This window comes from Vidua macroura, chromosome 6 (assembly GCF_024509145.1).
Source record: "Vidua macroura isolate BioBank_ID:100142 chromosome 6, ASM2450914v1, whole genome shotgun sequence".
In the NCBI taxonomy this organism is placed as follows: Eukaryota; Metazoa; Chordata; class Aves; order Passeriformes; family Viduidae; genus Vidua; species Vidua macroura.
In genome coordinates this window covers 15,817,478-15,841,735 of record NC_071576.1, presented here as the reverse complement: position 1 = coordinate 15,841,735, position 24,258 = coordinate 15,817,478, and the positions used below count along the sequence as shown (strand labels likewise).

At 38.3% G+C, this 24,258-nt stretch overlaps 1 protein-coding gene across 3 annotated transcripts; it reads left to right on the top strand.

Moving 5' to 3' along the window:
• Positions 1-6,117: 6,117 nt before the first annotated feature.
• Positions 6,118-23,571, top strand: GOLGA5 (golgin A5). 3 transcript variants are annotated; one of them, XM_053979220.1, is made up of 13 exons: positions 6,118-6,245; positions 6,821-7,436; positions 9,761-9,982; positions 10,991-11,210; positions 11,746-11,869; positions 12,678-12,881; positions 13,980-14,150; positions 14,695-14,823; positions 16,738-16,836; positions 18,434-18,659; positions 19,779-19,884; positions 20,790-20,853; positions 22,190-23,571. In XM_053979220.1, the coding sequence occupies exons 2-13, from the start codon at positions 6,872-6,874 to the stop codon at positions 22,268-22,270; spliced, it is 2,211 nt and encodes a 736-aa protein (XP_053835195.1). In that variant the 5' UTR covers positions 6,118-6,245; positions 6,821-6,871; the 3' UTR covers positions 22,271-23,571. The 3 variants fall into 3 exon arrangements, with proteins under 3 accessions (XP_053835195.1, XP_053835197.1, XP_053835196.1); XM_053979221.1 differs by lacking the exon at positions 6,118-6,245 and adding an exon at positions 6,356-6,423; XM_053979222.1 differs by lacking the exon at positions 20,790-20,853.
• Positions 23,572-24,258: the final 687 nt, after the last annotated feature.

Genomic DNA, 24,258 nt, shown 5'->3' with positions numbered 1-24,258 from the left:
GAATAGGAACCTATACAGACACATACACTGAGGACAGAGTTTAGAGACCTCCTCATCCAGGAACTGTCTGCATGTAACAGTTTTATATTTCTATCTGGGGAAGTCTGAATAAGTATTCCAGAAAGTTTAAATGCAAGACTGTGTGGTCACTACATGCAAAACAGTGTTAGTTGCAAATGAAGAAATGCTTCCTTGAACACAAGCTTGCATGGAGAGCTGAGAAAAGACTCATCAGAAAAGCTGAATGCACTTAGGTTAGGTTTTCTATTTTCAACCTACAGAAAAAAAATGAAAGTAACTTCTAACCTTGTGCACCTTCTCTGCAGATGACACTCTCTTATGTTTGTAGTGAAGTGTAGTCAAGGAAGTTGCATGGAAAAAACAAAAGTTTGGTGTAGGATAAATTAGGTGTGAGGTGATGTCCTCAAATATCACTATAATCAGGAAATTCAAGGGGAATGACAATGTGTACTAGAGAAAACAAGCAGGGAGGAGGAAAAGGGGAAGAATCTAAAGGTTTAAAATAGTACAAACACATTCTTACTGGGAGTGGCTTCCAAATAACCTGTGTGACTATGCAATGGGGGATGTATTTTAAAAATTGTGAAATAAGATAATGGGCAGCAGTAGGCTTAATGGTGTTATTTATTGCAAATTCTTGTTCATCAGCATTTTCATACCTGCAGAATATCCACTGAAAACTGTGGGGGAGAAAAAAGCCAATTATAAATAGGACAGCCAGAACAGGATTCTCTGAAGTTGAGTTCTACTGTCTGTTTAGTTCATTGCAGACAGTTGTGGGTATCCTCATAACTGACTGGCATATTTCCTAAATTTCACTGCATGCATCCTCTTGATAATGATTTTTTCCTGCACGTAATTAATGTCTAAATATATGATAAGTTTGCAGTATCACTGTGGATATCTGCACTTGGATTCCAAACAGTTGTATTACCCATTGCCACTATCAGGAATAAAGCTCTTTTCTCTCTCTGTTGGTTAAAATACTCTTCCTTCATTTTATGGTCAAGCTTGCCCTGGCAATCTATACATTTGCAACCCCAGGATTAATCCATGTAATTCACAATTAAGCCAGGAAGTTGCCAAACTGGCCCAGTGTCTTTCACCTAGCACTCACACCATGAGCTGGTCTTCCATTCTTTGCATCAAATTGCATCTTCTTGTTAGAGGTAAACCTCTACCCTTTCAAAGACTTATTCTGATTACCTTGAGGTCATGAGAATGCATGAAGAAAAGCATATGACAGAATAAAATAAAAAACAAAACAAAACAAAACAAAACAAAACAAAACAAAAAACTGAATAATTAAATGGCATTTTACTCTCTGGACTTGGTATTCCTTAAGTTGCTCATTTTTTTAACTCACTAGACACTTTTGATGTCCTAACTTTGATAATTCTGGCAGTGTCTAGGAGGGCTGGTTTTGTTTCCTTGGAAGTGTAATATGCTAATTCTGTCATTTTTTCTATAGAGGAAGGAAATAAGGTAGTGAGGACACTGCAGAAAAAGTGTCACTGTGATTTATTATAGGAAAATAAAGAAATGGGAGCAACAAAAGAAAATACAAGCAGTTACAACAGAAAGATTGAAAGAATGCATATGTGTGTGAAGGGTCCAGCAAAAGAAAACAGAATTGTGCCTCTGTTTACAAATTCTCTGTCTGAGATGCTTTTGCACCTGTATGCTTTGAAAAGTTCTATTAATTATTAAATAATTAAAAAGAAAAAATATCTTTGAAGGCCTTTTAGGCCTGCAGATATTCCCTTTGGCTTTGGAAGTCCCTGAGTAAAAATTCTAAGGAGAGTGTGAGCTGAGAAATACCTTCTGTCCTGTTAGTGTACCTTCCCTCACTAGTTGCAGCTGACCACTTTAAGAGCGGGGTTTGTGCTTTGACTGGCCTTTCTAACCAAGAAAATTATTATGTTCAAATCAGGGCTGTGACTTTTCGCCTTGTTTGTGAGAGGCCAGTCCCATCTGGACAAGTTCCATACCTTCAGATCCCAGAAGTGCATTGGAGGCTGGTGATTAACATTCTTACCCGTTCATTAGCGCTGAGCAGGATCCATCCCCAGAGTTTGTACATTTTGACCAGACCAAACCTGCTCTGCTCTGTTCAGGCACAGAGGAGGATTTCACCTTTAGTTCCTCCTCACTATACCTCAATTCCCCCCTGGAATGTGGAAATAGTAACAGCAGCTGCCTCAGGGTGTGTGAGCTGCATGGGCAGAGGTGGCAGCTCAAAGGTGGGCTGCCCTGGGAGTGTGGGTGAGGCCGTGCCAGGCAGCTGAAGGAGGAGGCTGGGGACCCTCCTTTACCTCGGGGTGCATGCAGGGACAGCAGCCAGCACAGAGCAGTTTCACAGGAGCTTTTTGGGCAGGACCTGATTTCTGTGCTCACACACAGTCAGGCAAGGTCATAGACAGCAGCATGAACTTGCAGGCGAGTTCATACCATTCTATTCAGGGGTGCACTGAAGTGACAAATGGCACGAGGCCACACAGTGGATGCTGGGAATTGTCACTGTTGGGTAAGAAACGACACAGGCTCACCAGAAGGCTGGTTTGCACAGCATAGCAGCTTTACTTTCAATTCTCTCTTTTTATGCATTGTTCTGATACACATAGACCTGGTTGGTGAATTAATCAGTACATTTCACCTGATTGGCTAATTAACAAAACATCTTTCTTATAAACAATCTTTGAGAAAATCAGGAAAGCAGAAAGTAAGAAAACAACACCTGCAGGTTGTTTATGATACTAAGGTATCATTGATAATGATATTATGATAATAAGGTATCATTGTTTATCTTCAACTCCCTAAAGTCTCACAAGCCGATTCTGGGAAAATTTATCTAGTTTTCTTGCTCTCTGACCAGGCTGTCACATCCACAGAGAACGAAATAAAAGCTTAAGTTGCAGCTCATCCAGTAACCATCACCTTATTTTGCAATCCTTGATATTTGGCATGCCTCCAATATACTGCATGAGACCAGATATGTAGTTGTGTATTAATATATCATGACACGTGAAAAAGAAGGCTGATTGAGGATGACATGACCTATCTTTTTTTATTTATTTATTTTTGTTGCTGTATTTTTTGCAATTTTTATGGTTTTCAGCAGTCTTTTACAGAAGTTAACCACTAATGTTCAATTTCAGTATACTTAGAGAAGAGATTAACCTAGTACAAGTCATGTGATTATGTATCTGTTTTGCCTCTTCTACCTAAAAATTTGCCTTAATGAACAATGAAGAACCTGTGAATCAGCTCAAAGTGGGAAATAGTAATTAATTTTTTTTTTCAACTGCAGAGCCTGCCTCTTTTTTTGAATTAAAAAAATCAAACCTAAAGCCCCAAATGTTTTCTTGTAATCAGTTTTGAGGGAGTAAGTTAATCTTGCTGTGTTATAGTTATTGGGGCAGATATTTTCCAGCTTCGTTATTTAAATTTCCTTACAATGAGAGCTATAATAGGCAAAAATAATGTCTGTAAATTATAGCTTAAAATTACTTCTACTTTGAGTCTGAACAGGGATTTAAAGGCTTTGTACAGAAAGTCTAATTTTTTTGCAGCTAGATATGAATCTTTCCCTTTTTGTGCTTGCAGACAGGGAATTGCAGGCAGAATTTGTCAAACTATGCAGCAAGATGTGTAGCATCTCAGATCAGGGTCTGGACCCTGGGGAGGGCACCTGCAAACTGAAAAGACACCTGTAAAGTTTTCAGTGGTAGTTAATGAAATTACATGCCCCTTGTGACAGAATTAAATATTCTCATCACGCAGCCTGGCAGCCACAGCACTCTTAGAAGTAACTGTTGATACAGCAGACCTAAGGGACTTTATAAATAGGTCAGTGGAACAAGCAGAAAGTTCTCTTTCCTTCTTCTATCTTCCTCCCTACCTTGCAAAACTTGAGAACATCAGTTATGGGAATAAAAATACAGATCTTAAAGAAGCACCAAGGAAAGAGATATCACTATTTATTCAGGGTCTCAGCCAGAAAACTTTCTGCTAATTTTTTTCCTAATTTTATAAATGGAAACATTAATTTTGGAGACTACCAGTGATTGTGAAAATGTAAATAGAAAAAATTTTAATAGCATTGCTGTAACCTTTATGTCTTCTAGAAATCAGGCAGTTGCAGAGATTACTCACCACATGTGAGACACTAAATAGGGGGGGGAAATGTAGTGGAGTTACTACGTTTTATCAGAGCATTCAGAGGGAATAAATGTTTCCCAGGTTACACATAAAGTATGATTTGTTGTATGCAATGATTCTATAACTGAACAATTCAATATAAAATCTATACAGGACTTAAAGGATTTGTTTTCCCCCACTCTTAGCCAATCCCTTTATCAATAGAGGATCCCCGTTTTAAAGATTTTGTGTGAACAGGGAAAGAGAGTTGCCATGCAATTTATTTCAAGGTATATAATGACGTCCTCTGCAAGAACTGGAAATTCTCAGGCTGTGGGCAGTTCAGTTGTGATCCTAGGAGTCTGCCTATGTAATCTTGAATAAAAGGCACTTCTGTCCAACCATTTACTTAGCTAAACTAGTTTACATCTGTAAGACGATTCAGTCAAATTAGGACCATGCAATGGCTCTAGAGTGGAATGGGACATGTTAAAATGTGAACTGAATTCCTCTTGCTGGTTTTGCATTTCTGCTGTGTGTGTATTTCCTAAACAGGTTTTCAGAGTCTAATGCAGAGAAGGGCTTGCTAGATGCAGTCATGCAACAGGACATTTTCTGGATTTAAATATGCTTTGTTTCTATCCAATGTTTCTATTCAAACATTCACAATCATATGTGAATTTTCCATTGAAGGGATTGGTAATGTGTTTTGAAGGCTGAACAAGTTAAGTAAAGCAAGTATACACTTGTAATTAATAAAATCTCTTAAAAATCTCACCTTTTCTAAGTGCCTGAGAAGGTGATACATTCACATTAATTAAAATGATGCTTTTGTGCAGCTGATTCACGTGATGTAAAAGTTGAAGGTTGTGAATTCATTTGGTTTATTACTATTATTTCCAATGTGTTGCTTTATCTGTAATGAGGTAGGATAGATTTTCTATTAACTCGTGCCAGTACTAGTGCCATGAGTATGTTCTGAATAGGCAGCAGGGCTGATGTCTCCTGCTTGGGCTTAAGTCCTAAGGATGCCCAATGATAATTGATAATTCATATCTGTAGACAAACATTTTGAAGCCTTTGACCTACAGAGGAACTCTTCATAATCTTTCCAAACACTGTGCGTTCCCCATTGGAAGAGGATTATGATGATAAGATGTAAGGAAACTTCTGTAAACCAGTTAACAACATTCATATACTTGATAACAGCCTAGCAGTGAATTTAACCAGAGAATACTTGTAAGATGTGATCTGACAAGATAACGACTGGGGCTCTGGGAAACATGGATGTAAGTCACCAGCCATGCATTCAGCATTATAATCAGGAGGACAACACATCCTCAACAGAGGAGAATCTGAAGTGACAGGAGGTGTAAGTGTTGTCCTCATTCACATTCTTTCTGATACTTCAGGCATGAGTAGAAACTCTGTGAATTGTAGTGGTTAGTTGTAATATGTTGGTATGGAAGGTTGAGGAAATAAATAATGGGAGATGAGAGGATGAACAATAACAAAACCTTATGTAGTGATTTAAGTGTATCTTAAGTGTAGTTTATGTATACTTTAACTGCTATCCTTACTAAGAATAAGCATTTGAAGAAGAGGGATAATAGCCATAAATCTTGAAATGGTTCAAGTACTGCAGGTCGCAGACACTGAGTCACAGATGACAGGGAAGGACGTGACAGTCAGAAGTGCGCAGCACTTGGGAATGTGGTTTTATTGGTGGGTTTGGCAGTGCTGGGCCAACAGCTGGGCTCGCTGATCTTTGAGCTCGTTTCCGACACAGCTAATCCTGCGATCCTGCGGCATTCCCAGTTCCTGGCGAGTCTCACCTCAACGTTACTGAAAGCACCGCCAGGGGGCGCCCGGCGGGAGGGGCGGGGCCCGAACGCGCCGGGGGCGGGGCCCGAACGCGCCGGGGCGGGGCAGCTCCCCTGCGCCTGCGCACGGCGCCCCCGGAAAGGCGGCCACGTCTGCCGGAAGCGCTGGGGCTGAGGCGCCCGGCCCGGCCCGCGGCCCCGCGCTGACCGCCGGCCCCTCACGGCTCCCCCGGGCCGGGGCGTCCCCCGCGCTTGCAGGAGGTGAGGCCGGGCCGTGCCGTGCCGAGGTCCCCGCCGCTCCTGAGTGGGGCCGGGCCTGGGGAGGGCGGCAGGCATGCGGTGCTGGGGGTGGGGGGCAGTGGCCACTCTGAACGTCGCCATCCCGGAGCTGGGGTAGAGGCACACGCCGCCTCTGTGGTGTCGCAGGCCCGTGGTGCAGGTGAAGGTACGCACCTGTCCGCCGTGTTGGTGTCAGCGGGCTGCAGAGTTTGTGGGGGAGAAGATCCTGGCCTGAGCCGGGTTGAGAATTTGCAGGCCAAACGTCTAAGGCACAGTTGTTTTCTCTTTGTGATGCTCTGTATCAGCTGGAGATACCAGAAACTGATGCAGTGGTCTGATTTTAATAACCTTGATTTAAAAACAGAGGTTTTGTCTGTTTTCTTCAGAAACTGGTTTGGTTTATTTCCCTTAGTTACCAAAACAGCAAAATACCCAATAAGCAGAAGACAACTATTACAATAACTACAGCACTAATAGCTTAACACACCAGTTTAGATAAACAATACATCTTGCATTAGCAGCAGCAATCTAATTTGTAATCCTTCTGTCTTTCACAGTATATGGTCCTGAAATTCTAATTGTACAGAGTTCATCAACAGACACTCATCATGTCTTGGCTTGCTGATCTCGCTGGAAAGGCAGAGGATCTACTCAACAGAGTTGATCAAGGAGCTGCATCAGCTCTGAGCAAAAAAGACACATCAAGCAGTGCAGTTTATGATAGTAAGAACTTGGACTCTGCCAATGAGTATTCTGAAATGCACCAGCATACTGGAGAACTGAAATACCAGACCTCATCTAAAGCAGCCTACATCTCCTCAGCAGCTGAAAATATTAAACACCAAAAGGCCACAATCCTGGCAGGAACAGCAAATGTCAAAACAGCACGTAGGACATCCTCAGAGGCAGCTTCTCCAATAGAAAATGCTTCCACATCCAGAGCTGCCTCGCATTTTGTGAGAAGAAAAAAGTCAGAACCTGATGATGAGTTGCTGTTTGATTTTCTCAACAGTTCAGAGAAAGAACCTAATGGAAGGATAGATTCTAAAAAGGAGAAGAGCAAGGCACCTGTTCTTCAGAATCACTCTCGGACTTCAAGCATTAGTTCTGTGTCTACCAGTACACAGAGTGCAAAAACTTCTGAAGATAATTCCATCAGGAGCCAAGGCAATGGTAGTTAAATAGTATTGAACCTAGAGATATTTAAAACCCAAGTATGTCTAGGGTAAGGCTAGGTAACACATGAAACTTCATGTCGCTTCATGAAACGCTTAATGGTGGTAGTATGTCAGGTGGGTGAGGTGCAGCAGGGCCTTGCAGGTTTTTGCATCGCTGGGGCAATACTAGATACTATGCTAGTTTGACAGACAACATAGTGAATACCTAAATCCTTTGTGCTCTGGACCTGCCTTGTTGCTACTGCTCAGCCTGACCCCTCTGAGCTGTGCTCTAACCTTGCATCAGCCCCCTGTGTCCCCATGTAGAAGCACAGGTGCTGTTTTTGTCTGCTCACTGGGGCCCTTGGCTGCTGTTGCCACGTGGGAGGGGGAGTGACTTTCACCCACGTAGAGATGGTGTTGGCTGTTGCCCAGTGCAGCACCTGGGGTGGGGTGAGGTGTTCCCTGTTCCACCATGCAGGATGGGTGAGCTGGCAGACATGCTTGTCCTGCAGGAAGCTGGATGCAGACAAGCTGGTGTAGAGCCACAGGCATGAGAGAGCCAGAGAGATAAAGCCTCTGGGTTTGCCAGAGAGATAAAGCCTCTGGTTTTGCCAGAAGTAGTTCATGACTGCTTAATCCAGAGGCCTGAGTGAGCCTCCAGGCCAGACAGTCAAAAGCTGGGGCTGGGCTCAAGTCAAACACACAAAGGAGAATGTGGCTGGGAAGTATCAAGGACTTCTGTTCTCTACCAGACTGTCCAGTCTGTACTCCATCCTTGTTGCTGTGCTACTTTGCTGTTGTTTATTTTAGAAAATTGAAGCAAGTGGTTCTGTTATTAATAATGTAGTTAGAATACTTTATTTGTTTAGTACTTTAAGCATGTGAAGTATTGTAAATGCCAGTTTTTTACTTACTACATTAAGTATGCTGAAAAAGCTTTAGACATAAAAAGGGATATTTTCCAAACACCTGAATATTTTTCTATTTCTGAGTCCATGACTTTTCAGTAAGGTTTACTACTAATAATAAGTAATACAGATATGTTAGACCTGACTCTGCAGCCTTGCTGATTGGTGCTTAAGATACATTTGTTTCTGTGTGGCTTGTTGAATTTTCTTCTGAGGATTTTTGAGCAGAGTTTGCATTGTGGAGCTGTTAAATAAGGAAGAGTTACAATACAGGACGTGAACACACTGTTTTCAAAAGTTCATTGTACAGATATGTCTGTGTCATTTAAATATTCAGTACAGAATCTGTTGAAGTAGCTTATGATGTATTAGCTATAGACAAAACCAATTAACATTATACTTTGTATCTTGCCATGGTTATAATCTAATCTGTGCTGTAAGTGGCTCATTTCTTGCTTCATTAGCTTAATTAATCTATTGAGTTTTCCAGACAGAGAAATGAGCCTGATTATTTCATAAGTTGGAAACCGTGTAAGTAAATTAAAGGAAAGATAATGACACTTCTTAGGATCCCTTTAATTGGAAAAAAGCTTGAGAAAATGTGGAAGAAATCTTCTGTCACTGCTGCTACTTGTGGGTGTGGTGTTGCTCAGAATTAATTCCCTGGGCTTGGGGTGTTAGGGGCTGTTGCAGCGGTAAGAAAAGTGAAGCAGCTTGGTTAATGATCACAAGGGGAAGTAAATATTCAGCAGTAACGTGTTTGGATTGCCTGTTTGTTTGTTCATTGCTTGCTATGTCATTTTATCTTAACATTGCTGCAAAGCTTCCAACTACCTGCATGCTGGAATCAAGACTCTTACAGTGGATTTGTAGCTTTCACAGCATTAATCAAAGATGTGTGTGTGCATGATGGGAAAAGGCTGTTGGTTCCTCCTTCCCTCCAGGGGACTTGTTCAGATTACCACTAGGAGTTCCTTTATTGTTCTCTCTTTTAAAACAAATTTGGCATTGGCAAAATCTGAATGGAAACCAGAACGAGTTTGTACTAAAAGTTCCTGCAGTTAGTTGCCATGTATATTTAGTGTTTTCTGTTACTCTTCAGCTTCTGAGGACTTCTCTGAGCAGCAAAGTCAAAAATAGAGTGTTAATGTTTGAAATCCTAAAGTTGCCATTTATGTAATGGGAAATTTATAGCTTCTATTATGTCTTGTCTTGCAGTATTAACAGAAACACTGCATGATGCATGTAAATGGGCCTGTTTTGTGCAATCACTTTTGAGAAGCAGCTCCATATTCCATTACAGCATGAACTATTTTGTTTTATTGTCATTGTTGTTCCTTTACCATTGATGCAGAACATGGAACTACTGTTTATAGAAAGGTAGTTTATAAACATAGGCATTTGTTCTAAGTTGTGTCTCTCTGCGCAGAAACTCCAGACAGTTCAGACTCCGGCCTGGGAGCACAAGGGAATGGCCTGAAGGATTCCTCACTAAGTGCAGTAACCAACCCCAGCCTTTCAGCTAATGATGATTCCAAGTCACATGAGCTGTCCAATCTTCGCCTGGAGAACCAGCTGCTGCGAAATGAAGTTCAATCTTTAAATCAAGAAGTGGCTTCATTAATACAGAGATCCAAAGAAACACAAGAAGGTACTTCAGTGATAACATTACTAAAGCACTAGTGAACTAGGAAACAATGCTCTGTGTATTTTAATAAAAACTCTCCAGGTACATTTGCATGTATGACTTCCCATGTAATGAGATGGGAGAAATTAAAAGGCTTGTTCAACTACAAAGATACAACCAACGTTGATTAAAACAATGTGTTCAAGTTAGTTACAAAGCTTACATCTTAATAAAACACTGGCAGGAAATACCATGTTTAAAATACTTTTCCTGTATTTTAATGGCTTTTGCAAAATACTTATATTTAAATGAGCAAATTTCTTTTGAATACTTCAAACTGACTGCTTTCTGGCTGTGGTAGACTGTAGTCTCTGATGCCTAGAAACTGACAGTAAAAATATAAAATTAGTGTTTTTAATATGACATCACTGGCTTTTTCAAAGCCAAGTGAAATGACAAATGTAAAAAAATTCGAGTACAAATTAAACAATAAAACAGAAGGCAAACTCCTGCTGTTAGGCATAAAATTGAGGTGCCACATTTTTTTCACTAACTGCATAAGCCAGATAATTTTAATATCCAGTGAAGTTTAATGTGTGATGTTAGATTTAAAACAGAAGCTTCTAAGTATTCAGGCATTATTCACAACTGTTGTATTTTTCGATTGTTTTTTATGTGACAATAAACTCAAACTGGAATTAAACTAGATGCTTTATGCAAACATTTCTCTTGACACAGGGATATTTGACAGTAGGCCATTGCAGGGGATGGGGCAGGTGAAATCTGTCATCTACAGTGTGACTCAGAAGGAAATGTCTATTTTGAGATCACCTCCAAAATTTTCTGGGTTGCGCTTTGACAGCCAATCTGGCATTTGTTACTTCCTGGTAGCTTATAAATTTTCAATTTTAGTTCAGCTTGGTTGTATTTAATCTTTTTTTATTTAAGAATTTAGGTAGTTGCATCCTGACTGCTTACAAGACCTTGCAATATCTACTTCTGTAAATTTCAAAGCAACTTCTTATTTTGTAGAACTGAACAAATCCCGGGAGAAGGTGGAGAAGTGGAATGTTGACCATTCCAAGAGTGACAGGATGGTTAGAGACCTTCAGGCTCGGGTGGATGATCTGACAGAAGCTGTTGGTGCCAAAGATTCACAGCTAGCTGTGCTGAAAGTACGGTTGCAAGAAGCTGATCAGCTCTTAAGTGCTCGGACAGAAGCTTTGGAAGCACTGCAGAGTGAAAAATCACGGTACTTCTTAATTTCATACTTTGGAATTATGAAAATAGTAATAAGTTTGAAAAAATCAAGGTAGATAATTTAGTGTCTTCAAGAATAAAAAGTAAACTAATGAGGAAAGATTTGAAATACAAGGATTAAAGTTTGCAAAGAAACTGCTCTATAATAGTTGGCAGTGGGAACAGGACAATTAAATAGGGCATCTGTTGGCATCTGATTGAAATCCATTTTATGTAAAGTATTTGTTTGTGTCAGAGGCGTGAAGCTGAAGGTCCCAATAATTTTTTTTCTTGAAAAATAGACTTGCTTATCCACAAATATACAGATTTTCCTGAACTTATCTCACTGCTGGGATATGGATACTCTAGAATATAGGCCAGGGAGGAGAAGTGTGAGTCATTAACTCCAGTCCTCACACCTGTAATCTATATGCAGTAACCTACTGGGCAAATTTTCAAAGCTGGTCTGGAAGCCGGGAGGTTTTATTTCTACACGAAAAATCACACTAGCTTGCTTCTTTTCCAATAAATTTATGTCTCTATTTCAGGATAATACAAGACCACAGTGAAGGAAGCAGTTTACAAAATCAAGCCCTTCAAACTCTTCAGGAGAGGCTGCGTGACGCAGACTCTGCACTCAAGCGAGAGCAAGAAAGTTACAAACAAATGCAGGTTAGACATGAAGATAAAAGCAGACTTTAAGAGTCTGCTTTTGAGATCAGATCCATGAGGTTCCATGTGCTCTCTCCTCCCTTTGACTTCAGTTCCTGTTCAGGGTACTAATTGCTTGGAAGGGTGTGCTGTCTGCTGCACTAAATACCCTTGAGATGCTAATTTATTTCTTATATGTTATTTTGAAAGCTTCATGAGTAAAAGTTTTTGAGGATTAATGTTGATAAATTTTACTGTTTTTTTTTAATGCTAACTTTAATGTTAATACATGTTTGAAAAGTAAATTGGTAATCAGTTTTGTTTTCTTTAGTATGTTGTTACACAAAATATTGTTACACAATTTTACTGTGAGATCTTAAGATGAAGGATCGCTTTTGTGGTAAAGGTGCGAATACATTATTGATAAAGAATGTGTTCTATACTTAATTTGGCCTTTGCTATGTAGAATAACATCTCTGAAAATCTTTAAGAGTCTGTTTTGATTTTTTTTTACAGTACTTCAAAATATGTCATATTACAATTGATAATTTTGAGGGGCAAGCTTGCTTTTTGTTTGCTAAATAAATTAGAATAATAGGAAGATTGTTATTCCCTCACTGTTTGTGGTGAGGGAAAGAAAAGCCTATTCTTACTTGGATTATTTACCACTTGCTTAAGCAAGCAGAGTTTCTTTACACGTAGTAGTAATGAGTCTTTAAGTTAGAAGTGGTGTGCTCTGTGTAGTTGCTTTTAAACTTTCTCTTTTCCTTCCTAGGTTAAAGTTGAGACTGTGTTTAAACACAAAGTATTGTTTCTTTATTACTAATAGAATGAGTTTGCGGCTCGTCTAAGTAAAGTGGAAGCAGAACGACAGAACCTGGCAGAAGGGATAACTGTAGCAGAGAGGAAGTATTTAGATGAAAAGAGGCGAGCTGATGAGCTTCAGCAGCAAGTCAAAATAACTAAAAGCCACCTAGAATCTGCAAAACAGGAACTGACAGACTATAAACAGAAAGCTACTCGCATTCTCCAAGTAAGCACTGTTGTGAAGAAATACAGTGTGATTTGTATGCTTTAACTGTTTTAAGGTGTTAGGCTTCAAATAATCTAACTTGTGGTATTTTTTTTCATGTGACCTGTAATGTGTTCTGGGACATATCTATAATGATACATATATAGAACAGCTACCAGTCTGCCTTTTGTAAACTTAAGTTTATAGATGAAGTTATGGAATTGAAATGGTAGTTCAGGTCCTGAACCTGAAAAAAAAATCCAAGGGAACCATTGTACTTATTGTGCATCATCTGTCGGCATGTTTCACATCCAAGAGTCCAGATAGATGAAACTACAACAGATGAAACCTACAATTTGTTCCATATCCAGTATTCTTGATCCAAGAATATTGCTCTGTTCTGCTTGGGGCTGAAGCATAGCATAGAATGGATACTTAACATGTAACCAGAGAATATTTTTCCATGTCCTGAAAGGTTGCTTGTGATTGACATGGTATGAACAGTGGCAAAATCAGGTATTTTGTGCTGAGTTCTGTACTATGTAAATGTCCAGATGTGGTTGGTTTGAGTCTTGTTTCTAAATGTTAGCATGATGTTGAAGATGGAGATCTCTTTAAAACAGTTAATTTAGCCAAATGTTCAAGGACAGGTTTTAAATCATCTTGGTAAATATGAAAATCACAAGTCAATGCCAAGGTAACACTAGGCTGACTCTGAATAAAATGATTTATCCTCTTTCCTGGAAGAGTTATCACCGCATTTGGTTCTTGATTTTGTTGGCAGGAGAAATAGGGGGTCAGTTTTGTCTGTAGTGTTTGTTGGTGTGCATCTTGTCTATTTCAGTACCAAGAGGGCCAAAATTGTTATCCATGACAAGTTTAACATTCCAGGCACTTGTAAAGAACAAAGCTGTACTCTTCCACACATAACACAGGCTTTCAGTTAAATTAGTCTTATGGCATACAGAAAATCAGAAAAATTATCAATATGGAAGCATTTTCATTTTCAAATGTGTAGGGTCATTACTGGATAAAAGAACAGAGAAACCAGTCATTATAACATATTTTAGTTGAGCACTTGTTCAATACTGCTATATAATATATTGACTTTTTTTTCAGTCTAAGGAAAAGTTGATAAACAGCTTAAAAGAAGGCTCTGGTATTGAAGGCCTGGATAGCAATACAGCAAGCACAGTGGAACTGGAGGAACTGAGACATGAGCGAGACACTCAGAAAGAAGAAATACAAAAACTAATGGGGCAAATACAACAGATGAGAACAGAGCTGCAGGTAGCTGTGCCTATGTACACCTATATTTGCAGTTAGCTACAACAAAGGACTGTTCTCTTGTATGCTGTGGGTCTGTTGTTTCTAGTATTTATTACCTTCTCTCTTCCCTCACTACTGTGTACTCCTTTTGAGGGAAGCATTTCTTTCCTTACAATCATAGTGATTTCTCTAGCCATCACCTATATTCTTTTCTGCATGAGCTACTAATGCTTGAAGCACTACAATCCAAGTCATCCATGCTAATCTGCTGGCATAATGGGTTCAACACAGCAGCTGCATGCAAGCCCATTTTACACAGTTTTAGCCTGTACACAATAGAAAGGAAGAAGAAGAGGCTTTTCCTGTTCACAAAATGCATTTATTTCATTACTGTGTTACTAAAAATATTCCATATAAAATGACCAAGTATAATTTATCCAATACACCCACACTTTACTTTTCCTTTGAAGAAATACTGTATATACTACTTTTTTGCTGTTACCTAGGACAGATTTGCAGAAACATCTGAATGTTAGTGAAATGGTTATATTTGTGTTCATTTCAGGATATGGAGACACAGCAGGTGAGCGAAGCTGAGTCAGTGAGAGAGCAGATTCAAGACCTGCAAGAGCAGATATCAGCACATAAAATGGCCAAGCAAGAGGCAGAAGCTGAACTAGAACGGCAAAAACAGGTAAGGAATTCTTGAAAGCTGGATCTCTTTTTAGGCCCCATGCAGTGTCACCAGCAAAGCATTTGGCTTAATAAGAGAATATTTGGATACTTGGGCAGTGTTTGATTATTTTTTTGTCTAGTACTTGATGAGGTCAAGGGAAGTGCAGCCAAGACTAAGCAATGGTTAGGGCCTTCTGGATACTGCTGATGAACAGAGATCCTGGACCCTAAGGGAGTGCACAGAATTGATCAGGATCTTGAGTTTTATTCAGCAAGGAAACAATCAAACAACAGGGATATAGTAACAAGTGTAACATTTTTTTTATATCAAAAAACCCTAATACTGAAAGTGGCTATTGTGAAACTTGCTGTGCTCAGTTAATACATAAGTTGTAGCTTGTAAAATAATGTCATTGTAGTACCAATTTAGAGGTAATTTATTTAATCCATTTGTTACTCAGTTCTGAATCTAATTGTCATTACTTCTAAACTGCTCTAGTAGACAAATTGCTGATAAAATTATGTTAATGAATTCTGTCAGATTGTGTCATCTTTTTGAGCAAATTCTGCCTTGATTTAAGCAGTTTTGTGCTATAAAGAGTGGGGGAAAAAAGGCAAACTTGTATTTCATGTGAACAAACTTATTATGCAGTAGGAATTGGACAAATACTTTGCATATTAAAAATTTTCCTTGTAAGAAAAAGCTCATGTAAAGAGAATTAATAACGAAGAAAGCATGAGTCCTCTGTATCTGCTAGGAGCAATTTATCTTATAGGATTATCTATCCTTTCAGAAATTACATTTTAACGGGATGCTCGCAGCTTGAACTAATCAAAAGGAAGAAGTCGAGGTCTGCTCTTGATGGGTAGCTGATGTTTATTGTGTCAAAGCAGATGGTAGATTGTATTTTGTTACTCCTGCCCTTCTGAGGAATATGCTTTAAGTCAATAGAAAGAATGAGGTGAATTAAAAAAAAATCAGTTATTGCAGAAACTGAAGTCTTCCTTTTGATGACACCCATTTACATGTGCTTTTAACATAATTGCTTGTGTTGATACTTAATATAATCATGGTCAGTTCTGTCTGGGCATTGCTTTAACTATTGTCATAAGGTTTCTGAAACTGAAGATGGAAAATCAGTAGAGGTGTTATTTTTTTTGTACATCAGATGCTTCAAAGGGAGAACAGGTTTATCTGTTTTCTGTAGCAACTGACAGCTGAACTCATAGTGATTTGAAGCTTGTCTTAATTGAAAAGATAAGCTTGACAGGTCTGTAACTGGGAGCTAAAATAGCCACTAAATCATGAGAGTAACAAAACTTACAGTTAGATTTGCTCTTCAGTAATTGTTTTTTTTACTAATACTCCTTCTCCTTTCACATCTACTATGTTAATTTATCCTAAATTTTAGAAGATGATGTTTGTCATACAGAATTATAGATAGCTATGCAAAGGGTTTTCAAACGTGTTTAAAGAATGGTGAATTAATTTTGAATTAATGAGTTTATTTTAGGAATACAGATACCCTCTAAGTATTTTGTAATTGTTACATTATTGACATAGTTGTAAGATAGCACTACAACAAATGGTGAAAAGTGTAATAAGGAAGATAAAATCTTGGTCCCAATGGGATTGTGTGTAATTGAGTAAATGAGTCTGGATTGATATTTATATTGATATTTATATATATTGATATTAGGGCAGTCTCCACAAAAGAATTTAATTAGCCTTGTAGGTTGTGTCTTGATACTCAACTCTCTCTATCCTATACCCTCAGTCCTAGACAGACATGTAACTAAGATAATATTTCAGTTTGTATTTGATTGCAGCATATTACTTTCTTGTGTTCTGTTGTGAAACTCTAGATAACTAGAGTTTGTCTCAATACATATGTATAAAATCTTTTATGTGTAATTGTGATTAATTTTATAGGAACTCCATTATACTGAAGAAGAACTGTATCGAACAAAGAATACTTTGCAAAGCAGAATAAAAGACAGAGAGGAAGAAATTCAGAAGCTCAGAAATCAGGTGTGTATAGAAAATAATTTTATCCCCTTCAGTTATGAAAACAGTGATACAAACTACTCGTTTGACTAAACTGTCCTGTAAGCATTCTGTTAGTGAGCTACTTGTTTTCAATAAAGAGTAGAGTTTTGAGAGTAGGGAATACAAGAAGGAAACCATGTAAATAGCCTATTTTATAGTTGTATGTGCTTTTATATAAAGGGGGGAAAATCAACCACTGTCCCAACTAGAGCCGGTGGGGGTGTTGGATCAATGTTCTTCTCTTTGCAGACTAAAAACACTCATTGGAGTTTGATTAGGTCATTATGAATTCTGCCAAGATCCTTGTAACTGTTCAAAGAACCTAAGTTATATCCTGCAGACTCAGTGATCCATCTGGCCCACTGTTCTATCTTGGCCAGTGGCAGTAGGGGCCACCGTGTGAGCTTGGCCACTTCCTTCACTCCTGTGTACCTGCTCAACACCAGCAGTTGAATCAGGGTTGTTAGTGTTTAAGTCTTTACTAAGTTCTTCTGCTGTGTTGATGGACCTGTTTCCCTTGCATCAATCTAATCCCTTGTGGAGCCTCCAGATACTTGTGAGCCCCTACAGTCTCCTTGGGCAGCCTGAAGGCATAGGCTTGTTCTGTTAAGTTACCTTAGCATAGTGAAAAGTAAGCTGTTTATGGAGAAATTGGTAGTCTGGAGTCAGGTGTGGTCAGCTGAGCAGTTACAATGTCAGGATTTGGAAATGGTTGTGATGTGATTAAGATTTCTTGGGCATGTTGGCAGATGAATTTTCTGGTAGTGCTGAACTTCAGGACTACCTGCACCTGCCTCTGCCTGGTTGCAGGCACCGAGTTTGTATTTTGCATATCTGTAATTCCTGTTGACTCTGTTTTTTTCCTTAATGAAGCTACATCTTTGTGGAATATGATGCCACAAGGTGGCTGAGGTCCAGGACTGTAGTGAATACATGAGCTATATGGCAGATCTGGTGATTCCCATTTGCTTTAAATACTTTCTGCAAATTAAGTGACATTGTCCATGTCAAATAGACATGATCCATTTGCTGGCCTTGCAGTTTCTATTTGCTTGTACAATCATGTTTTCTGCCTTGGTGCTCCTCAGTTCTTGTGCAACATATCCTGCATTCTCACCATTTCATTCACGTTTTCCTGTAAAATGGCATCGGATTCTCCCCATTTGTACTGAGTTTTTCCTTCCTTGTGTGAAAACATTTTTACATACTCACTAGGTTGAAAGTATGGTAGCCAGGCTGGATTAACTTGCTATTGATTGCTGTTTAAACTTCTCTCTGAGGCATAGCATCGAAGTTGTGATCAAATTTAGACTTGTACAGAAACTTTCATATGATTCTAGGAGGAAAACAGATAGATACATTTTTACAAAGAGTTTCTTGTGTAATGTAAACAGTTAACAACTGTTGAATAGGTTTCCTCTTGATTGCACTCATCAGTGATTGTTTTGATGGCATTAGCCTGTAAAAATTCTGCTGTGGAGTAACTTGGTTCTTGAAAACTTAGGTTATTACAGAGCTCTGTAATGTGTCAGTTGGTCAGAGTTTGAATTTAGAATGATTTTTTTCTTTGCTTTTTTAGCTCACAAACAAGACTCTAAGCAGTAGTAGTCAGACAGAATTAGAAAATCGGCTTCATCAGCTGACAGAAACACTAATTCAGAAGCAAACCATGTTAGAGAGCCTGAGCACAGAGAAAAATTCACTTGTGTACCAACTGGAACGGCTCGAGCAACAGCTGAAGGCTATCCAAGGCACAAGTGCTAATGGACCTTCCATTAATATGGCAGGCATTGATGGTGCTGAAGGTAAATAAGGAAATACAATACTTAAAACTCTTGTCTTTCTGCAGTCCAGGCTTTTTTGTTTCCTAATGCCTTTCCCTGAAAGTCTGAGCTTCTAAGGAAAAATAAATGCTGAAAATAGGTCACTTATTCTAGACCCCTTCTCTACAGCAGCCACTATCATAAAAATATTTAACTAGAAGCTCCTTTTTGTGAGCAGATTACTTCAGTAAATTTAATAAAGCAAATTTAGTCTTCAATTCTCAATACTATGGCACTGTTGGAATAATTCTGTCACAAGTGCAAATAAACTTGTATTTTGGGGTTTAAACTGAATATTAGAAACAGAATTTAAGTATTTTCTTGCAAAAAGGGTTTGGGAGAAGAGTAAGAATGGAATACTTCCTTTTGAGAATTGATCCAGTTGAAATTAATTTCTTCCTTCATTGCTTTCTGTTTTTCTTGAAAAGCAGGTTAAAATATGATGGTTCTGATGAGGTTCGTTTGTCCCTCTGTATTTCTGGGACACCCCAAGCAGTTGATCCAATGTGTTGAGATGTTACTTTTCAGAGTCAAAGTTTGTCATTTTGTATATGTGTTCAGTAACTTTAAAAGCAAGGGACAGTCACCAAGAGGTATGAAATAACAGTCCAGACTTTTTCTCTGCTTATCAAAGCAGAGAGTTGTTTGTAAGTAACTTCAGAAAGCTGAAGTTAAGTTACACAAAAGTAACTTTATAAAATCTTTTTTTAATGATGCTGATACATAGTAAAAATGTAAATAAAGTAAAAAATTGTTGAATGTACAAGTTAGTGTCAGAAATGCTAATCGCAGTTTCACTGAGAGTAAAAAATATTTGAGAAACTGTGCCAGTATCAAGCCCATCTTTTTATACACCTAATAATAGTTATTGTGACATGAGGGAATTGAATATCGAGATACCCATTTAGTAAACTAATAAATTTTAAAAATATACTAGGTTGTAGAAAAGTTTGACTTGACTGCAAGTTTTGAATCAATAGTTTCATCAAATTCATCAAGAATTGATGACACTACAATCATATTGATCACTATTTGTATATTATGTATATATATATTTGTTAGATACTATCAATTTGTTTTGCACTTTTTCCCATCGACCAGGGGCTCGTCTGCGTAGTGTCCCTGTCCTGTTCGGTGACGCGGATACCGGCGTGGCAGGAATGTACGGGAGAGTGCGCAAGGCTGCCAGTACTATAGATCAGTTCAGGTAAGAGTGTCCCAGGGAACACGTCTGTAATCACTGTCATCCTTTCACAGTGTTCAAGTGACACACTTTGGTGCATATTGCTCCTTTCTATGAAGGGAAAATTTTAAAATAGTGTAGCTAAAGTATGGTATGATTTACTGAGTATTGACTCACTTCACTTGTGCTTTCCTATGACATTAATATTCTTAAGCTTTTGCAAATTATTGTCAGTTATTTAAACAAAACCCTTACATATTTTGGTGCAAGATGAGTTATGAAAAAATACCTAATCAAATTCATTACCATCTTCTCTGACATTTTTTACTTTCAGAGGTTTTGACTGTGTCTGTGATAAACTGTAAGAGTGTATTAGTGGGGGAGTATCATCTGTACTCTTTCAGTCCTGATGAAGACAAGATTCTGCCTTCTAAACCAATGCAGCAGATTACCTTGGAAGATAATCTGTTTGAGGAATTAATAAATGAAAATCATTCTGGATCCAGCAATAAATTTGCTTTGATCCCTTTCTCAGGAGTTAGGTGAATTAACAGTATTCACAGCAAAGGTCTGCTACAAAACCTGAAACAAACACCAACAGAAAATAAAATTTGGTAATACTTCTTAATCCTTTGAAAGCAAGATACCTTGATAGAAAGTCCTTTGTGCTTCCATGGTACTTGAATTTCAGTGTGACAGGATTTCTGTGATTGGGAAAAAATTAGGAGGGTACGTTTTATGGTCTGAATTTTCTCACCCCACTTAATGTTTTGAGTTCATGAAGTAAAATTCAAGACAACAAAAATGAGAAAATTCAAGACAGAAACAAAGCCATGATGTTTGAGTTTGTGATGACTGGGAAGAGAGGAACAGGAATTTATTGCTCAGTGTTAAATGGTGTGTTTTGTTTTCTCTTGCTACCTGTGTAGCATTCGGCTGGGAATCTTTCTGAGGCGATACCCCATAGCAAGAGTCTTTGTAATCATTTACATGGTGAGTCAGCTTTCTTCAATGCAAGATTTCTGTAGCCAGTTTATATACCAGTATGTCATAAATGGCAAGATTGATGCTCAAAAGGCTATAATTAACAACTCAGTGTGGGTTTTTGGAAAGTTTTTGGTTTTTGGGCCAAATAATACTTTTATAACAGCATTTTGGAGCCACGTTGCTTGGCAGTTTTCAGTTTTTTCACAGAAATTCTTAGTATAGCAGTCTTAAAGACACTTATGCAACTACCATTTAAAGGCCTGTGAAAGTAGATTCTAGTAATAAAATATGGAATAATAGTGACCAGTTGCCAAGGTTAACCTGTCACACCTGTGTGCATTGCATTTAGGAAGATGACATTTTTTTAGAGGTTTTTTAATATTTGACTGTTCACTTTGGTGTTTTTTCAGTGGCTAATGATCACTCTTCTCTAGTAGCTGAAAAAGTAGCAAGACAAGTTTTTCTTGGTAGACTTAAACAAATAGTAGAAAATTGCTCACCCACATCGGGCAAAACTGTCAGGCTGGCAGTTGCTAGAAGTGAAATATCTCCGTTTATCCACTGGAGGGCAGGTGCCTGTCAGCTGCAGGGGCCTGTGGAAAAGCAGGCTTTGTAAAAAACACCGAAGACTTCTGCTGCCTAGGCTGCAGTCTGAAGGGAAACTTGATGGTGGTTGTATAAGATCTGGGCAGTCAGTGGCAGTTACCCCTTTTCAGCTCAAACCTTGACCATGACTACTATAACCTGAGTTTTTAAAAATATTTTAAAAATAAATGTGGGTTATATATTCCTTTTTGCACTCCAGGCAGCTTCTATTTTAATTAGATAATTTCAGCCAAATTTGAATGGGAATTAGCATTCCTACAGAATTCATAAAAGTGCCTGAAATCAGTGACTGTGTTAAGGAGAAGGAAATCAGAGCTTGGCTGGCTTACAGTCTGGTGTCAGCCAGTTGGCACAGGAGTAGTGGCTTACCAGTCACTTGAGGCATGTCACACAGAGTGCTGGCTGGGGACTGGATATCAGAGGGAACAGCTGAAGTCACTGTGACATGGAGGAAAAGAGAAACCAGACAACATAAATCTGTAGGAAAGCAGGCTGCTTTATTTTATTGCTTGTGTAAAGTCTTCAATTTTCTGTAAATACCTTCTTCAGAATCTGATGTAGCATTTCAATGTTCAAATGCCAATTATTTTTTAGAAGTATCTGATTAATAGAAAAATATTTTAATTAAAATATTTCTACAAAGCAAGTTCTATCAGCTCTCATTGAGAGCTTTCCTGTTTACTGCTGCTTTGGATGGTGATTGTCAGTGCTAAATTTATTTCTTTTCTTTTCCCAGGCCTTGCTTCATCTCTGGGTTATGATTGTTCTCCTTACCTACACCCCAGAAATGCATCATGACAGTCCCAGTGGCAGGTAGACTGAGACAGGGCCATATGCTGTGCTAATGGAGTGTGGACTACTAATTCAATGCCTTTGAATTATCAGTCTTGGAACATCAGCAAACTTTTCCTCGTGGTGTTTCAGAAGGAAGAAAACCATCATGCCTGATTTATCACTACCTTTCAAATAAATGTGTAATACTATGTAGCTTTTTCAATTTACCTAAAAGAGCATCACTTGTCTGGAGAAATGAAGCTCTTAAGCTAAGCTCTGATTAGCCTTTTCATTTTATGTAGACCCTCTGTGAAAGATAAGGCCTGTTCTACAGAGAAATGCAAGGAATTCTGAAATTGCAGATATATCCTGTACAAATTCTTGTAGGTCATACTGGATGTGGGCTATGGTCAGGTAATGAACTATATTTAGCATTTTAAATAAACAACTTTCTGGTTTCTTTCAGTCTGGTTTTGCACTTCTGTTTTTAACTTTGTACATAATAGGCTTTTCCTTAACATTAACTGGAAAAAGGAAAATGGATTGGTGCAATATATTTTTGTAAATAAGTTTAAGAATAAAATATTATGCATCCTTCTTAGCTTTTTACTTCTAGTGCAATAGATGTATCTTTCCTACCAACTGAATAGTGGGGCTGCCTATTTAAAGGCTGGAATTTTAGCTTTATTAGAGAAAGAGAGATGGTTTTTGAGAAGGAAGGTTTAAACTGTTGAGAAGTAATGGTATTTCTTTTTGCACTTGAAATTTGTATGTTTTAACTGCATTTTCTTATACCTCTCTCATTGGTACATGTCTTAATCAGATCTTACTGAAACATTTATTTTCTAAAGCTTTGGGTACTTAATTAAAACTATTTCTATATGAAATCTCTCAAAACATTAAAAATTTCTCATGTCTAAACACTCACCAAATATACTAATAAACAAACCTCATCAAATATTTATACTAAAACCCAAAATACCAAACCTACTGTAGAAGTTCTGTTGTTGGATTGTGGCATTCTGTGATCATGAATTATCAATAGACAATCACACAAGGTCACTTTCTTTCCTTAAGAAATTTCTTGGGGCTTTTGTGGTGCTCGCAGCTGAGTAATGCAAAGATGAGTGCAAGCAATTTGTTACCCTTGCTCTCAAGGATGTGGTTCAGTTTTCATGTGGCTTGAACACACAGCGTTAGGTCCCGTGCGTGAAGTCTGTCACGCTGGCTCCTATGGAAATGTTACAGTGGACAAATGACCCTATTGCTGCTCTGATTCATATTTTGCAGAGAAAACTGAAATGTTTGGATAAACTGAATAATAAAAGAAAGCATTTATTCTAAGTCGTGTCTGCCCTCTTTCACATTTGTTGCATTTTGTCTAATTCTTTTCAGTTCTGGTACTAAAACCACTTTTGAACCCCAGGGGGAGCTGATTGGTATGGATGGAGATCAAGTGAAGGACCTTTGCACACTCATTTTCTACACACATCCAGTTTTTTCATTTAAACACTTCTAAAACGCTGAATCTTTGGATATTTCAGTATATTGTGATATTTTGGGGGAACATTATTAATGGTATAAATGCCTTAGAGCTTTGTATTTATTCTTACTTCCTTTTCTCTTTTGGTTTCCCTTTGTGTGTGTGTGTGTGCATGTGTGTATTTGGTTGGTTTGTTTGTTTATGGGGTTGTTTGGTTTGGTTTTGGCAGGGTTGGTGGCTTTTTGTTTGGGATTTTTAAAATTTGGTTTTGGGGTTTTTTTTGGTTGTTTTTTTTGTTGGTGGTGGTTTTTGGGTGATTTTTTGGGGTTTTTTTTTGGGGGGTACTTCTTGTTGTTGTTTAGACAACTTGGAGTGCACAGACTCTTTCTTTTTTTGGTCAAACTTAGTGAAGCTATTACAAAACCATCATGGATTAGTATTCTTTTCTTCAGTATTCCAGACTTTATGGTAGAAGTTTCACAGGGGTAAGCACTAGAAGATTTTTGCTGACTTTTGCCTATTGAACTGAGCTCTTGTATTCCAGTATC